Genomic DNA, 18232 nt, shown 5'->3' on the forward strand with positions numbered 1-18232 from the left:
AAGCTAACACAGGAGACTAATGCACATCACTCTCATGTTCTCCATTTTATTCCAGATTGATCGTACAAAAAAGCCTTTAGCAAAATTCCCTGATGATCATAGACCAAAATCAGAAAGTACAGCCATTGACAAACAACTGATTGAGAATGGACGTATGGTTCCAGATCGGTCCACAAAACCAGTATTTGATGGAACGTCTGTTCTGACAGATGAAGAAAGAAGCCGCATACATGCAGAAACAGCTGCCCTGTTAGAGAAGAGCAAACAGGAAAAGGAGTTACGGGAAAGACAACAAGAAGAACAGAGAGAGAAGCTCAAATGGGAGAAGCTGGCACAAGAACAGAAAGCAAAAGAGGAACTGGAAGAAAAGGAAAACAGAGAAAAGCTTCGGCAAGCAAAAGATGATGAGGGGAGAGAGCAGGAAGAGCAGGCAAGCAAGGAACAAGAGGAAAAGGAAGCGCAAGAGAGAACACGCAAAGCAATGGCAGAAGGAAAAAAAACAAATAAAACTGAACCTGAAACAACCAATGCAAGAAAACCAGAGCTTGATAAAATAGCTTTAGAAGAGAAAGAAAAGGGGACTCGAACACCAGAAATGCAGAGACAAGTGTTAGGGGATGTTTCTTCAGTATCTGCAACAGGGGTGTCGGTCTCAAGCAAGGTCAGTAAACCAGAGGTTCATTTGCCACTAAAGGAAGGAAGAACACTCCTTTGGCTTGGTTTTGTCATTTGGCATCCTGTTGCCTATAATAGGATACAGCCAGTACAGAAGTATTCAACCACAACACACTAGTTTTTATTGGGACCTGCCTTCCTATTTACTTGGGGGGGGAAAAGTCCCCAAAGTGGCCAGATTCTGGCTCTTCCAGGGCAGCAGAGAATTCCCTTGAGATGGGAAACTTCCTGCAGACATGAAGTAAGCACAACTGGCTCAAAGTCTCTTGCTTCTTCTCCATCCCAGACATGGCTACAGTCCCCTTTGCTACACCGGTTCTCTGCTTACTCTGCCATTATGGTACAAGATGGGGAAGGACAGTCTCAACCCCCTAATATCCTAGGTGGAGCTTAACTCTGCTGCTGTGAGGTATTGACTTTATGGTATTGTTGGTTAGGTTAGAGAGTCAAGTAGCCAGCTACCCCAGCTCAGTGTTTTCATTGAAAGCAGTCTCTTCCTGGCAGGAGTCATGCTTCCTTCCTTTTTCTCTGCTCCAAAGCCTGAAAAACTAAGTAAAGTAACTCCTAATCTGGCCATAAAATAGATTCAACTGATCACAGAACATAAAGAAACAAATTTGACTACCCTGCAGCCGATTCCAAAATTTACAGCTTGAGAATGTACCACCAGAAATATTCTCTAATTTTAATTAGTGCACTTTAAATCCAGCATCAGTAATATTTAATGTATGTAAATGTGGTTTTATGTAAATATTTCACAAGGAAATTCTAAAATAGGCAAATGCTTCATAAATCACGGGTGGGGAGAGGAATCTACTGCATTTTTTCAGGTCGCCAACATATGGATATAACAACTGTGGGATGCTAAATATTTGCAGTTTGTTTTTATAGAAGGGGGGGTCACACATTTCTAAAAGCTTTCTGTCATTAATTGTTTGCAGTTACTTCTGCCGCATTTCTTTTTCTGTTTTTCTTTCTCAACATGCAATGCTAGCAGCTTCATAGCTTGCATTGCCCCATGTTTTTTTCTTTACCTAGGACTTCTGTAGTGCATGCAGAACTTAAAGAAATTGAAATTGTCTTCTAGACTCCTGTATTTCTCCAGTGGTGAACCAAATTACAGTATTTGCATGCCAGATATGTTTTATGGTAGTTCTGAACGAAATTTCACTTTGGGGATTTTGAGATTAGTTTAGTTTTCTTAGTGTTTCAGCAGTTATTATAATTAGGCAGTGCTTGCCTAATACAAAAATATTTGAAACACAAATACAGGCCAGCTACATATTTTATTTGTCCTCTTTATAGCAACTACACTTACAATAATTCACGGAAGATTCATAACATCGGTGTTTGAATGTTTTTTTTCCTTCTACAGATAAAACTTGAGCTTGGAAGGAAAATGATTGGTTTTACTTAGGGACCTACTGAATTTGCAATTTCGCGGATTCCACAAAAATGGGGCAATGCTCATGAAATCCACGGGAGGAAAAAAACTTATGGAAAATAAAATGCTAACTCCCCAGAGAGAGCCAGCAGTGCCCAGAGCACTGTGGCAACCCACCTGAACAGGGAAGGGGAGGGGATGCCCACTTGAAGGGCTACCAGCAAGATGGCTGCTGCCCCTTACCACTGATCAGCTGCAAAGGCTGCCTGTCATGTGTCTCCACCCCTCCACCAATTGGTGACTTGGGGCAGGGCTACATGACAGACAGCCCTCACCGCCAATCAGCACTGCAGGCTGGGGGTCACTGGGCTCCCTCAGCCAATGAGAGGTATGGGGGAGGGGAGGGGGACTGTACTCTGCCCATGAAATGACTGCTAGGCAGCTGCCATGAATTAGGTAGGTCCTGAGTTATACTGTGTCCATTGAAAAGATACTTCATTAGTGATACAGACAGTTTGTGGTCAACTGATGGTTTCTGTTTTCAAGTTGCTTAAACTTTGACAGACTTGAACTTACTTGACTAAAGTAGGGAGCCTGGTGCTGAAAAGCTCCTTTCCCAGCTTCTGAGTGAGAACATGGAACCGTTGTATTGTTGCCTGGGATGGAATAGATATTTTTGATTGTTCTTCTTTTTTCTTTCTCTTGGTCTTCATTACAGCAACAGTGAGAGAAATGTATTAAAACAAAAATACATTTGTAAAACTAGAGAACTCAGTAGAGACAGCCATGCAAGCAGAATTTGGGAAGTTAATTTCTAATTGAGTTCTCGAAACTGCATGGATTTCTAATTGACTTTATGCCTTAAACATGCTGCAAGAGAAGGCTTGGATGTAAATCGTTATTCCAAGAAAACTACTGTGTATGAACAAGTAGAAAAATTAAAGATCATAGTTCAGCATGTACGTACCTGTTCTTGCTGCTGAGGTGTCCTCAAAATATTTTTTATTAAAAGATGCACAGCTTTTCCTCTCAGTTTTGATAAAGCAACATGCCCCACATGTGCGTGTATTGATGGTTAGTAATTCCACAGGAAAATTGAAAATCTCTTTTTAAAATCTTTTACAGCATGCTGGGGTTAAAGGACAACCAGAAAGTGAAAGTGGAGTTCAAAAGCCAGGAGCCCTTAGAGAGGATACTGAACAAGATACTGAAAGACTTAAAGTAAATATAGTGTGTTGTGTGAAGCTGAAAGAAATCTAGTTAGATGTCATGTTTGTAACTTCATCTCATGTTGAAGTTCTTTATCTGTGGCTGCGTTTTATAGCTGTTGGTTACTTGTATGTTTTGGTTTTTTGCAGGCAAACTTGAAATTTTCCCTAAAATCTTTACACATCTCTGATGACGTTAACAAGAATTTCAGTTCTTTTTGTTCATTGTGTTAATTCCCTTTTTGTTTTCCCTTTTCTGGGAGGGAAGTGGTTGTTCCTAAATGTTTAGTAAGCACTCAAATTTTTTTTTTTTAGAAAAGAAGAAGTAATTGGAATTCAGATTGTTGTGCATATGTAAGAGTAGATGGATTGGTGTGATTTCTCAACCATAACAATAAATGATCATTTCGATCAAACGATACTAAATACAGAGCTATTCTGTCATTTTTCAGTCCTAGCCAAAAAATCCAAATTTCTAATTGGAACACTAATGCTTCCTAGGGAATTGTTTTATCTGTAACCTTTTAATTTACAAATAAAGACAGTCTAGACATACTGTTCTGCATAACCATGACTTAATATGCCTTACTTAATTGTATTTATTAGTCCCAACGGGAGCCATTGATGAGAGCACGAAGTGAGGAAATGGGAAGGACAGTACCAGGACTGCCTGCAGGCTGGGTGAAGGTAATTATAATTTCCAGAATTTTAGAATGTCGTCACCTGTGAGAAACATGTTTCCTGAGTGTGCAAAGGCAAACCATTACCATTACATTTCTTTTGATTTTTTTCGTAACATTTTACACACATAGTGTTCCATATTTTCTCTAGATCTCTTAAGATTCTTGTTATGTCTGAAATGAGTGGAGCTAATGTCTACAACCACTGGCACCAAGCAATCAATATTTAATGCATGTTTTAGGGGAAGTAGTATTATTCATAAAAGCTTAATCCATTAAATATTGAGATGGTCTGCAATGTGAGTTTATCATAACGTCTACATATTTAAATTATTGAGGTAATTTTTTTTTTATAACTCAAATGTTATAAGCTATATTGTCCACTGATGGATTTTACCTGGCTTTTAAACTATTTATTTTTCTCTCAAGTTTCCAGACACAACCACTGGGACCTTTCGTTATTATCACTCACCAACAAACACTGTTCATATGTATCCACCGGAAATGGCTCCTACATCCACCCCTCCATCCACTCCACCAACTCACAAAGCCAAGCAACGGGTGACTGTTGAACGGGAAAGAGAACACTCCAAACTGAAGCGCTCCTATTCTTCACCAGATATAACCCAAGCCATTCACGAGGAAGAAAAGAAGAAAATTCCTGTAACTCCTGCAGTCAATCGTGAAAATAAGTATGTCTGCTAAATTAAGTCTCTGTGCAACATGAGGTCTTAAAATTCATGGAATTCAGGTGGATAATTGGATTGTTTTATGTGCCTGTAAGAAAGTTTATGATGGACTTAAACTGGCTAGCTGCCATTTTTTGTCATTATTTACCCATTGTTAAACTTATGGGACTTCAAATACCACAGTGTGACTGTTAGTAAAGTAGCTGAAGGGATTGTAGCACTTTATGCATCTCTAATTTAGTTAGTCTAAGCTTTTGTGAGCCTATGCTCACTTCATCAGATGCTGAGAGAGGACATACACAGAGCAGTCTATCAAATAGAGAGGGAGACTTCTCTTCGAATACAAAACACAGGAGAAGGAGGTGAGAAAGGAGGGGCAGTGCTGGGAGGGGCAAACAAATAATAAATCTATAGGGACAAAGGGGTCACAAAAGCTAATCCAGGTACTGGGATAAGAATCCATAGTTCATGTTTAGACCGTACTTAATCGAATCTGTGGATGAGGTCTTGTTCTGCAATGTCCCGTTACTTTAGTTTGTAAAATGTTGTTGTTTAAGAAGAGCTACTCTGAGGTCAGCAATGGAATACCCAGGGAGGTTAAACAATGACTGTTTTTCATCAGCATACTATTTGTAGATGTTAACTTCCTTTTTGTTGTGGAATGGAAGTCTCTGGGCCACATACAGGCGTTACTTTTAATGGGAGAATTGCCATTCTCCCAGTAGAAATGACAGGTGCACAAACATTCAGTCAGTTTCTCCTGGGAGAAACATGCCCCTTAAAGGAGAAGATCTTCCAGGTATTAACTTGGAAGTTCTCCCATGCTAGAGAGTTTCTCTTGCAAGAATGAATGCTTGTGCTCTCCCCTCCATGTCTGGTTTTGGAGGGTGAGGGAAACAGCAGGGATTGCCTAGGGCGGGGGGCTTTGCACTGCTGCTCCCGTCTCCTAGTGGACTGGTCTGGGAAGCAACTGGGCAATGCTGTCCACTTCTCTAGATGAGGAACTGCCTCATCTGGGAAACAGACTAAGGGATTTGTCCTACTGTTTCCTCCCCTCCCAGGGTAAGGCAACAAGCACCAGCTCTGAAGTGTCATGTGGGGGATAAATTCCTACTGTGTCCACAACCCTGTGAGGATCCTTGGTCTGGGAAAATTTGGAGGGGACAGGGAGGTGCTTTGCCCCACTACTCCAGTCCCCTTGGACCAGGAGGAGTTGAGCAGCTGGTTCTCCACACCAAGCAGGAGATCAGGGGAGAGGGGGCAGCTGTAGGCTGAACGCCGGTATTGCTCTCTCTTCCAGAACAATGTCAAGCAGGGGAAATGTCTCAAAAACTTCTCCGATTAGAAATGACCACCAGTTTGAGGCCTCTAGTCTGTCTCTGGGTAGTACTATAGACCAGTATTCATTGCCTTGTATAGGATCTGCCATTATTACTTTATTTAGTCTTGAATAACTTAAATGAGTGTTCTGTAACTTTCTGTGGCAGGATTTTCCATTTCTTCACATGAGTCGTTGCATTGCATATACAGTCCTGGTATTCTCTGTGCTCTGACTCAACTGGTTTCCACCTCTAGTCGAGGAGTGTTGGGAACACAGATATCTTCGGAGCCAATCCAACATCATTTGGTGTTAACTTAATATAAGCGTGTCAGAAAAAAAGTCAGGCTGTTTAACTCCAAAGGCTAAAATGTACTGCTTTCTCAGGGCCCCCAACTAATCTGTCATGAGACCAGGACTAGCTCTTCATGTGATAGAAGAAAACACTACATACAGTAGGCCCTCAGGCAAACCTGGGAAAACAAATGCAAAGCTCCGCACTGCTAAATAATTTCTTCCTTACAGACCTGCTTGTTACACTAAAGCAGAAATCTCCAGGCTGTCTGCGTCGCAGATTCGGAATCTCAACCCCGTCTTTGGGGGATTGGGACCAGCTCTCACAGGACTTCGTAATTTAGGGAACACTTGCTATATGAATTCTGTATTGCAGTGTCTGTGCAATGCACCACATCTGGCTGATTATTTCAATAGAAACTTCCATCAGAATGATATCAACAGGTAACAATTTCTTAATCTATATCATATTTTAATTTGAGGCATGGAATGCAGAATTTATTTTTACCACTGTTACAGTTTTAAAGTAAAAGAATATATATTAAAACTAGTGCTTTAAAACCCCACACAGTCACTTTAAAATTAAAAACACTGGAAGTGCTAAGACACACTATGTCTCTAGGTTTTCTGAAAGTTTGGATATAGGGTGAAGTATGTTCTTCCAGGAAAACCTCTGTTTATGGTGAGCCCATCAACTGGGATATCAAAGCCAAGACTTGATAAGGTAGAAATCAGAAGTGAAAAATGTCCTGACCTGCAACCCATTCTCTGATTATGGAGCTAGATTGTAAAGTATCTTAACTCCTTATCCCTGGTGTATGAGAACAGTACCACATGCAACTCTCATTGAGACCCATTCTGCAAGCAGTTATCTGCATGTGTAAAGTTAAACACGCAACTGTTTGCAAGATGAGAATTTAACTGAGGACTTCCTAATCTTGGGAAAAAATACTTCTCATAGTCTTAGATTTAAATAGAAAGAACTAACATTTTGTAGTAACAGATAATATTTGTTTTAATTGTACAGGTCGAATATTCTGGGACATAAAGGTGAAGTGGCTGAAGAATTTGGTGTGATAATGAAAGCTTTGTGGACAGGACAGTATAAATTTATCAGTCCAAAAGATTTTAAAACAACAATTGGGAAGATCAATGACCAATTTGCAGGATACAGCCAACAAGACTCCCAGGAATTACTCCTGTTTTTAATGGATGGCCTCCATGAAGACCTAAATAAAGTAACTCATTACACAAGACAACTGACAATAAGGGAGTTTTTACATGTGCTCCAGGGCTAGGAGGGGGGTGCTTTATTTAGAGTGACTCCAAGAGCCATTGTAATTAAAGTGCCTGCAGTATGTCGTGTATCAGCATCCCTGCACTTTAAAATGGCAGCGGGGTACCTCAAATAAAGCTTGTCCAACAAGCTTTAGTTAAAGTGTCCCCTGCTGCCACTTTGAAGTGGAGGGATGCTAATACACCAGATGTGGCGGCTGCTGGCGCATGCTAATTAGTATGCTCCAGCAGACTCGATTAATGAAGTCTGCTCCATCGCACTATAATTACAGCGCGTCGGAGTAGACTTCCCTCACGTCTGCAGGCACCCCAAATGGTTAAACTGGATTTTAGTGGAACTAGTTTCTTGCTATGGTATAGATAGAATTAGCAGGCCCGTTACCTTAATCTTCAGCTGCCTGGGTGGCTTTGGCTGTACCAAGACACTGTATGCCCTGACCTCTGTGTGTAGAGAGAGCAGGCAGGTCAGGCTTGTGGAGCTAGCTACACTAGCTTTGCACCATCTTTGAGGCAGATGCTTTCGAACAAAGCAGGTACAGGAAGGGAGATAAAGAATTGAGCCCCAAGGCACTGCTGATGGTAAGGGGGTAATCAGGTAGCCATTTAGCTACATGTGGCATTGTGCACAGTCCATTACTTCATCTATGGTGTTTGTGTGTTTTTAATTTTAAGAAGTACGTTTCCATGATTTCTGCGTAGTGTTACTTGTTATATCCTTTGCTTGACTCAAGCCAGGTCCTTTGAATGAAGAACTCCTGCAACCCTTCCTCATATTTAAAGAGCATATAGTTGAGGATAATTATGGATCCATTAGACTCCTGCATACCTTATCCTGAGTTGCCTGTTAATAAAATTAGCACTTTGGTAATCAGGGGTTTGTTCATGTTGAAAATATGTTTTCTTCATTCTCTCTTTTCCCCTTTATTTAAGGGGACAAGATGCCTGAAGTGCAGCTTGTGAACCATTTGACTTATGTATGCTGGTCATGAGGCCTGTGCAGCTGCTCTTCATGGTCTTCTGTGGAAAGCAATAGAACAAAGTGTAACAGTAGGAGTTAACAGTAGGAGTTAAGCCTGTACAACAGGAAGCGCTAGAGGGGGCAACCCAGAAATACAGGGGGCTAGATGAGAAATACAGGTTTGGTTAAAACCTCTTGCATAATTTTTCTAAAGTGCACATGTATACAATCTAACCTGTCTTCTTCACATATGCTTGTATGATGATTAAGGCATCTTCATTTCTTATTATCCAGGCTGACAATAGGAAGAGATATAAAGAAGAAAATAATGATCATCTTGATGACCTTAAAGCAGCAGAACTAGCCTGGCACAAACACAAGCAGCTCAATGAATCTATTATTGTGGCACTTTTCCAAGGCCAGTTCAAATCTACAGTGCAGTGTTTGACATGTCATAAAAAGTCCCGAACATTTGAGGCATTTATGTATTTGTCATTGCCACTTGCATCCACTAGCAAATGCACACTACAGGTAAGCTAGCAGGAGAGAAAACGGATACTTTTACTATAATAAAATACTAACCCTAGGTTTTTGGATGGTGTTTCTGCCCTGACTGATTGAGAGAGATGTCAGAAATTTCAGGAGACTTGTCTTTTGTCTTACGTTGAGTAAAGCACAGGGTGGATTTTCCATGGGGGGCTGCAGGAGCAGCAAACCACACTGCAGAGGTGGCTGCTCCCACCACTCCCAGCCGCCAATGCAGGCAAACCACCCTCAGAAGCCTCCAGGGACTTTTTTGAAGTTCCTAAACCAAGTGAAAATTCCTCCTTCCCTTCCTCCCCTGTTCCAGGGGAAGCACCAGAGCCATTTCTGTCCACCTTAGCCAGGCTGTGTATGGGCTTCATTAACCTGGGGAAATGCATGATGGAAAAGTAGTTCCCTGCCTCCCCTGCCCCCAGCCTGTCCCCTGAGTTGCAGGTGTAAGTGCAGGGAAGGAAATCCCACTCCCACCTGCAATGCCACTTTCCCTGTCCCCAGTTGAGCCCAGTCCATGAGCAGCCCAGCTGGGGTGGACAGGAACAGCTCTTGTGCTTCCCCCATCCTTAGGACAGCGGGGAAGGCAACAGGGGCAGATGAGGGAGGGGGATTTGTAGCTCTTTAAAAAGTCCCTAGAGACTCCCATAGTGCACTCAAATCTAAAAGGGGGGTGTAGCCACTCCACTGTACCCCACTCTAGATCTGCCCTATGAAAGGTTCTTGCCTTCTAGCCTTTCATCTATTTTTTTTTTTTTAATTTTGTGGAAGATAAAAAATTACTATAAACCCACTCCTACTGTCCCACCGCTATTTTAATAGGCCTTTTATCATAACATTCCCATTACAGGTCCCCTCACATTTGTCTTGCATTTTTAAACAAGATGCATTAGCTGCACTTAGCCTTTGTTGCACAGATTTAGCAGCAGTCCTGTTTCAGGTGTGAATTCATGGGCTAGAGTTCCCTAATTCTGAAAAACGGGATGTGTATGGTTGTCACAAATTCAAAGCCAAATATCAGGCAAATTTTTGAGCTGTGCATAGTTTTAGAAATGCCAGTCCCTTAAATATATATGGCTTCTCTTTTGTTCCAGGACTGCCTTAGATTATTTTCCAAAGAGGAAAAACTCACAGATAACAACAGATTTTACTGTAGCCATTGCAAAACTCGAAGAGATTCTTTGAAAAAAATAGAGATTTGGAAACTGCCACCTGTTCTTCTTGTGCACTTGAAACGGTAAGACGCTGCATTGTGAAAAAGTATCTTTGAATAGAACCAACTTGGCCTTTATGGATTTCTTGGGGCTACAGCCTTTTCCTGAAACGTAGATTGTTCAGCAGAAAAACTGAGTCCATTGGTGTTGCCCATTGTTCTGAGCCCCAATTCTGGAAACACTTATAAGTAATCCAGCTGAGTGTGGCGTACAATGGATTCTGTGCACAAATGTTGGGGGGGAGGGGGGGTCGTTATTGTAGTCCTGATTCTCTGTTTAAGTTGTAGAACAAAGAATTTAGTCTTGTTTTTGTAGGTTAAAACCAGAGTGTGTGAAATAACAATATGCATGAAATCAGCTTCAACTTCTTGTGACCTGCTGCTCAAGCCAGTTCTGCTTCTTACTTTCTCTAGATTTTCCTATGATGGAAGGTGGAAGCAAAAGCTTCAAACATCTGTAGATTTCCCTTTGGAAAGTCTTGACCTGTCGCAATATGTTATTGGTTCAAAGAGTAATTTGAAGAGATACAACCTGTTTGCAGTATCGGTGAGTAACAGCAGACATCAACATTTTGCCATAAAACCATATTGTTAAAATCCTTTGATCTTAGTATTGTAAAGTCCTCACATGAATCACAAAGTTTTCTAGGCCTCCTGCCTAGGCCTAGTCCAGTGTAGAATAGAAGTAGCAGCAAGGGCTTAATACCCAACATGAAGTGGAATTCTGCATTGGTCAAAATCTGGAATTCAGCCGAGCCATGATGCATCTGCTTTACTGGGCAAAATGCATGTTAACTGTTGTCCCACTCTTGTCACACCATCGAGGGGTGATGTGATCTCCCTGCCTTCCCTGCTCAGTCAGACCTGTCCCCTGCAGTCACTTAGAGAGGCACCCTAAGGAATCTCAGCAGGTGCTCCAGGGGCTTGGAGCACCTGCCCAGTGTGGCTGGAGAGTACAAGCAGCTGAAGCTGCCTGTACTCTCCTGCCGCAGAGTTAATGCATGTCTCTGCAAGTGGCAGAGTCTATTACTGTTTTTGTCATACCACTGATTTTTTCTTTGGTGTGACATGACAAGGGGCAGTGAGATGTACTTGGTCATAGTTTGTGCCACCATAAACATTTTTCAGAAAAGACTGATGCCAAGACAAAGAATTGTTTGAATTTCTTTTCACTCCTGATCTTCACAGAATCACTATGGAGGGCTGGATGGAGGGCACTACACAGCCTACTGCAAAAACCCTGCAAAACAGCACTGGTATAAGTTTGATGATCATGAAGTGTCTGACATCTCAGCATCTTCTGTGAAGTCCTCAGCAGCTTATATTCTCTTTTACACCTCTCTTGAACAGCGAACAGCAGAAATAGCCATGTAAAGTAATATGGGATGAAAAAAATTGATTCTCTTTATAAATGCACAATACAGGTATAGAAATGCATATTAACATGCAAATCCATGACAAATATATAGTCACTTTAAGAATTAGGAGATGATTGCAGCAGCTTGTCTGCTGCGCTATCTTCCTGGTCAGTGCTATTGCTTGAGTCAGAAGACTGATAATGCTTCTGGTAATACCAACATCTGTGAAATCATAAAAGCAAGCATTCTTATGTTACAATTTAGTTCACGACAGCTATATTTTTAGTCTGCTGCAAAACAAAATTCTAGCTTAGTCCTTTAAAATCAATTAACAGGTAGGTTAAAATGTTCTTAAAACCCCAGGCATATCCTGATTTTCTTTCTTTTTCTTTTTTTTCACTGTTATGGCCTTTTCACATTTCTAACCTTAAGCTTGATTCTACTGTGAATACTCTAGAATGATGTAAACAGTTAGGAATGTAAGTGTACATATTGATTGCATACTTGCACATCAGAACTATGTATATAATAAAAGTATGTGGTCCTTTTGTGAGACTCTCTATAACTTGGAAGATTGCTTTTATTTCCCAGTTTTAAACAACTGCAACACTACTTATAAGTATAAAAACAGAGCTGTATTTTTCTGTTAGCTTTTGTCAATATTTGTGCATTTAAAAGTTATTCTAAAGAAATAAGATTTTCCTTTTTAATTTTCTAATATAAACTTTCATGTACACATACATTAAAAATCTTACTGAGGAAACTATTTAAAAGCATGCTATCCTGTTAAACATATGTTTTGGGTTTGTTGAGCCTCTGCTCAGTTTGATTGTTTGTCAGGATTGTTGTGGGGCTGTACATTTGTATTTCTTCCACAGAGCTTGTACACGCTCCAGTGAAAGGACAGCTGTTTGTCTGAGTGAATTAGTTCAGGAGCCATTTTAGTTCATGCTACACGTGTCATCTGGGAACAATTTCCAATTGTCTTCATAGTTTCCACTCCTGCCTGAACTCTTGGCTCTATGCATCTGTGCATTTGGCTCTTGCCCAGTTAGTTAGAGAGCTGACACTGCCATAGCAGGAGGTACTGCATGAAGAGGTGAGGTGCTAAACGCATTCAAACTGAGTTGGGGATAAAGTGGTCAGAATGACCTTCCTTAGTAAAAATGATTCCAGTGTCTTAAGGCAGGGATGGCCAGCCTGAGGCACATGTGCCACACAAGTGGCACAAGAAGCCTATGTGTAGCGGATCAGGGATGGGGCAAACAGCACACAAAGTAGAAAACAGAGCAGCAGGGGAAGTGTATCAGAGCAACACTTAGGGAGCAAGCAGGGTTAATTTGCAGCTCACCAACCAGAAATGTCAACTTGAAGGCAACAACTGCTGAGCTGAGGTAGCCATGTGAAGTCAGTCACAATGAAAGCAATGCTGACAACATCAGTGCTTAAATTAAATGTTAATATCCAGGCAATGTACAGTGAATATTGAAAACTTGCACTTAATTATGCCTTCATGGGCTTATCATCTCCTGTTAAGTAAGGCAACCCAGTAATGCAAACTAAAACTTCATAGAATGCCACCTTATAGTAAAATAAGCCCCACACCCATAGGCTTCAGATGACCTCTGACTTTATTGGCAGAGGAACCAGCAGTGGTTATGTTGAAGTGGTGAGGTTTTACTAAGTTATATGACAAGACTGAAATTGTGATCTCCTGCCAGACTTCACTAGTACTGAAAGGAAGACAAAGCTTGATCCTTGGATAGCAGTGTCTTGCCTCTAAGTGTGTACTTTTAAGCTCAGCTTAATTTCAGCTTTCTCCCTTCCCTTCCTCTGCTGAAACCTAGATAGAACTTCCTTTCAACATGTGTGTCCTCCCTGCCACCTGCATATCACCACCACAGAAGCTCTCTTGCTGCATCCACATCCTTTTCCATGTGTGTTACCAAGGGCTGATTTCCCTAAGGAAAGGGAGTCAGTGTTTTCAATGTTTACTCCAATCAAGCTGCTTAAGCTTTAATCGCTGTTTGTCTGCTATTCTGAGGTGCACAGTACACAAATGGGGTGGGCACTGTCTGGCCTGCCACAGTGTGGAAGTTGCCTTTAACTACTTAATCTTTTGTTCTAAGAGTCACCATTTTAAAAATAAAACCCCTCCTTCTAAGTTCTTGGCAGAGTAGTCGTTCTTTGAGGCAAACATGGGCCAATGGCCTTTGTGCATCAGCTGGCCAGCGACTGTTCAGATCAAGTGGATAAATCATCAGCTTCTCATCTGCACACACTTCCATCTCATACAATATACTTACAGCTCAGGTACTATGTACTTTAGTGCATTCTGCTACTAGTTTTCTATGTTTTTTTGTACCATGAAATTGCAGGATCTCAGCACCAAATGAAAAGTACATCTGATCAAGCCAAAATAGTTGTAAGAGAGAGAATGAGTGCCAGTGGAAAGTGATCTTGCTGTAGCACAGTTACTGGTTTTGCATGATAAACTGTGACTTTTTAATGGAAGTCCTTTGCATCCTGTCAAAGGCAAGTCATTAAGGTGATGCCTGAGTCAGATCTGCATGCTTTGTCCCCTTATATTAGTCTGCAGGAGAGTAAGAATTTCACCTGTAATGGTAGTGGATACCTCCTGGCACACAGACGTGATTCATACCACTGACTGCTTGTCTCTTCCCCATCTCATGTCTTTGTTATGAAACCTCCAAGAATAGACATAAACCAAGAAACAGAACTGGTACTTACTGTTCACCTTTCAAATGGCTATAGTCAAGTTTCAGAGATAAGAGGCCGAGACAAGTGGAGCAGATCAAAACTCAGCTACTGCTTAAACCTCTGTCCAGACCCTCAGGAAGATGACATGTTCAGATATGGAACATTTCCTTTACATGTCAAGGAGCTAGAAACTATTTTAAAACAGAGTGGCCGCAAGGCAGACTGACAAGCCATGGGATCTAGTATCTGGCAGTACTCTTTAAAAGCAACAATTAGCTGGGAAGAGGTTTCATCATTTTTATTTTAAGCATACAGCACATCAGACTGAGTTTTCCCACTGGGAAAAGCATGGAGACAGTGGTAATAAGACAGGCACAGCACAGAAGCCATCAGGGCACATTTGCCTGGCAAGAGGCAATAGTAAAAGCACTTGTCAGGTGAGGCTGTGTTTGTTCCCTGGCTTCTTCGTAAAGTGCAAAGATGTATTAGAAAGAATATGTATCACAGGAGGGTGATGGAGGAGCTTCTCTTCAGCCAGCTGCTGCTGCAAGGCCCAGATCAGGAACAGTGAAGAGAAGCTTTTTTATTCCTGCTTTTTATGTAGCACCTGTTAAGTTAGGGTCCAGATACACTGCCATCTAATAGTGTCAGAGACCACAGAGCTAAAGAGTGGACTCCTCCCCGTTCACAAAAGAAGGGGTGAGGGGAAAGCAGTAGGTATGGGGAATGTCTACACTGCAGAATTGTGATTGTAGCATAGCATAGAAATATTTTGGCTATGGCAGAGCAAATGGATTGGTCCACTTGGTGAGCTGGAAAAGAGGAGAATCTGGGGTAAGCAGAGAGGGAGTTGTCATGTTTATGCTGTATTCTTGTCCAGCTGGAAGCTATTCAGGGCAGGTTCTGTACCTTTATATTTAGAAAGAGTCCCCGAAGTGCTAGGTATACTCACTGTAATAATACTTCAGATATTAGTGCGAGAGGCGTTTTAGAAGCAATTCTGCTGATACAGGGTAGTGACATGATTTTTGAACCATCCTACAATCAGAAGCCACAACTCCAAAACTCACCTTTGAAATCACTTTCTAAACATAATCAAAGACAACAAGTGATATTCAGGTACTGCCCTAGTTTAATGAGAACACAGAACTTGGCTTACACTATCAGTGAATTGTAACCATGGGCCTAATGTTTTCTGGTTGGTACAGAGAAGGCTTGACAGCTGTAAAAGAGGAGATAGGCTGCAGCAGACTGCACTGAGGAGTGTGGAATCTCGGTGACCTGCGAGTCATCGAAGCTGTACCAGTTCTGGGTGACAGTGTGTTTGCAGAAGGCTGTATAGTGGCCACCATCCAGATACCCAAAATGGTTCTGCAACAACAAGCAGCAAGTAAGTCCAGGAAGTGCTATGACTCCACTTTAACAGACTAAAAGCCAAGAACCTGGTGATCACTCTCACCTGCACTCAGCAGTTGTGGGGATGGGGAAAACTAAATAAGATTTCAGCTTTTCTTTTACAAAACATTTCTAATATTTAGAACTCTGCAATAGAAAGAGCAAATGAATGTTGTGTGTGGGCACTAATAATATTTTCCATGTCAAATATCACCCTTGCAGACCAGCTAGCAGCTCCTATCTGTAGGCCAGATGCCCGGTGAGTGGATCTCACTGGCTGCCTATTGCTTATCCACACCCAAAGGCTACAGTCTTGGAAGTCTGCCCATGGAAACAAGTTTACACCAGTCAGGAAAGGGGAGAGGTTTCATCAACAATGGTTGACTGAGGAACCAGGATAGGTAGTCAGCTCATGTACCAAGTAGCTTGACTCAAGTATTTGCCAAATGATGCAATCAGCCTTCAGGATACATGTATTGCATCACAGACTGGCAAGGGAGGGTTTATCTAGCTTCTTAGGAAATTGCTCCCAATGAGGGATCATACAACTCCACGTACTCCTGCAGTCACATAATAAACAGGCGCAGTCACTCTGTAAGTGGGACCAAGCTGTACTGGAGTCATTGTACAGACCTCACAACTATTAGAAAGTATTAGTTGGAGCCAAATTGCTTTTCAGCTACACAGACAAGACTAAGTGTGTTACAGCATGGTAATTGTGTTATTATACAATGTCCAGACATTCAGATTGCATCTGGGTACAGTCTTGTAAGTATGATACAACTTCGAATGCCACTGAGCACAGCCACTATTTCTATGTGGCTACAAACCATCTAATGCTAGCCAATGAAAACTGGTAGTTTGGGAAGTAGTTTTCAATTCAGGAGACCCCTTGTAACCTTGCAACAGCAGATACATCAGCAATCACTGTGTATGTGCTTTTCCCTCCCCAAAAAATGTTAAACTGCACATGCATAGGGGAGGGGTGACTTTGGCTGTTTAGGTCAAAGGCCAAGCACTAGCTTCATTCACATGGACATTACAACTAAGGATAACCTTGCTTCAAACTTACCACCACAGCGCACAAGCTGTATTTTGGATTCTTCCGAAACAGTGGATAGACATAAGGAGAAAGATCCAAGTTGCTTAGTGGATAGTGGATGTCAGTTCCAAGTTTCCTTTTGTAGCTGCCTTGACAGTCAAATCTGGAAAAATATGAGATTATTCATAATGTTCCTCAGTCACCAAGCAAGAACCAACCTCTCATGATTGCAAATGCTCTTTTGCAGTCTATTTATTTAATCTGTTTGGTAAAATAATTTTCTATCTACTTAAAATAATTCTTGGGACTAATATAGCATTTCAAAATGCACTGCAAGCATTCCTTCCACTGTCCCCCTGAAGTCAGGTAAGCAAGTCAAACATTAAGGAACTGAAAGATTTCCTTTTACAAAACATTTCTAATATTTAGAACTCTGCAGTAGAAAGAGCAAATTAATGCTATGTGCATATCATTAGTCAGCATTAATTACTGACAGGTCAGAGCAGTAGCCACTGTTTTAGCCCCTCCCACTCAGGGCAGTGCTAGTAGAGGTAAATATCTGTAGGGATGGGCACCATCACTCACATATGGCTGCACGATGTACACGTGCACTGGATATCTCCTTTTCTGAATGCCCTAGTTTTACAGACAACCCTTTTTTTCTTTCATAAGAGTCACTTCTGATCTCATTGTCAATCTCTCATCTCTGCCCCTTGCAGGGAAGAGCAGCAAGAATGCACCAAGGGCATGATTTGGATTGCAAAAGGGGATTAAGGGTGAAACATGTTGTCTTGGTTTCTCAGGAGCTTGTCTTGTCAGCTCTAGCTGGCCACAAATGCTCCAGGTACTCTGTGTGTACAACAATCTGCTTCTCTGTGCTGTGCTTTCCCTCTCCTGTTGATGCAAATAACTTCCCTGCTTGTCTTGCAGCCATCCTACCATGCAGTGTGTACCTCTTTAAGTGCAAAATAACGATTTTTGGTGCCTTGGCTAGGCAGGTCTTCACTGCAGTGTCTTGCTTTGTCCCACACCACGAACACTGGATTTGATTATTCCAAGTCAGAATGTCTTGTTGAAAGAAACATTCAAGACAGTCCTGTCAGAGAAAAACATGTTTAGTAAAATGAGGGCCCAAATGGGTTTGTAGAGAAGTGAGTTTCTGCCAAGAGAGCTGAGTCTGAGGAGATGAAGTCCCAATACATCAGTTTGTTGGCTTGGGGAAGTCACCTTCTGTAGTTCTGCCCGTGCTAATAGCAGTAAGAAACTGCCATGATATTATGACTATACGAAGAACATGAAGCAGCTAAAATCTGCACTTTCCCGTCAACAGAAACATTTAAGAAGTATTAAGGCATTGCTCAGTTGCTCACTCTACAATAAAAGTAGACAATTCTCTGAACACCCGGCACTCCATGGTGACCCCAGAGCATTTTCAAATGCCACAAACTTGACTGTTACCAATCAAAA

At 41.6% G+C, this 18232-nt stretch overlaps 2 protein-coding genes across 9 annotated transcripts in view; one reads left to right on the forward strand and one right to left on the reverse strand.

Annotated features, from left to right (window-relative positions):
* The window catches only part of USP8 (ubiquitin specific peptidase 8), a 37042-nt gene extending 24870 nt beyond the window's left edge, over positions 1 to 12172 (forward strand). For 3 of the 5 annotated variants that reach the window (XM_006259352.3, XM_014605963.2, XM_019477452.1), the window contains 10 exons: positions 56 to 661; positions 3185 to 3280; positions 3874 to 3954; positions 4377 to 4639; positions 6480 to 6692; positions 7276 to 7486; positions 8797 to 9033; positions 10131 to 10273; positions 10664 to 10796; positions 11438 to 12172. In XM_006259352.3, the coding sequence (XP_006259414.2) occupies positions 56 to 661; positions 3185 to 3280; positions 3874 to 3954; positions 4377 to 4639; positions 6480 to 6692; positions 7276 to 7486; positions 8797 to 9033; positions 10131 to 10273; positions 10664 to 10796; positions 11438 to 11623 (2169 nt within the window). In that variant the 3' untranslated portion in view covers positions 11624 to 12172. The remainder of the gene's footprint in view (positions 1 to 55; positions 662 to 3184; positions 3281 to 3873; positions 3955 to 4376; positions 4640 to 6479; positions 6693 to 7275; positions 7487 to 8796; positions 9034 to 10130; positions 10274 to 10663; positions 10797 to 11437) is intronic. The other 2 variants (XM_006259351.3, XM_014605965.2) reach the window with 1 other exon arrangement.
* Positions 7482 to 18232, reverse strand: part of USP50 (ubiquitin specific peptidase 50) — a 35625-nt gene continuing 24874 nt past the window's right edge. For 3 of the 4 annotated variants that reach the window (XM_019477453.2, XM_019477455.2, XM_059714647.1), the window contains 3 exons: positions 17719 to 17861; positions 16796 to 16928; positions 14612 to 15699 (listed from right to left, as the gene is read on the reverse strand). In XM_019477453.2, the coding sequence (XP_019332998.1) occupies positions 15514 to 15699; positions 16796 to 16928; positions 17719 to 17861 (462 nt within the window). In that variant the 3' untranslated portion in view covers positions 14612 to 15513. Of the gene's footprint in view, positions 8562 to 14611; positions 15700 to 16795; positions 16929 to 17718; positions 17862 to 18232 lie in introns of those variants that run through there. The other variant, XM_019477456.2, reaches the window with a different exon arrangement.

The sequence above is a fragment of the Alligator mississippiensis genome, chromosome 11 (assembly GCF_030867095.1).
Source record: "Alligator mississippiensis isolate rAllMis1 chromosome 11, rAllMis1, whole genome shotgun sequence".
Taxonomy (NCBI): Eukaryota; Metazoa; Chordata; order Crocodylia; family Alligatoridae; genus Alligator; species Alligator mississippiensis.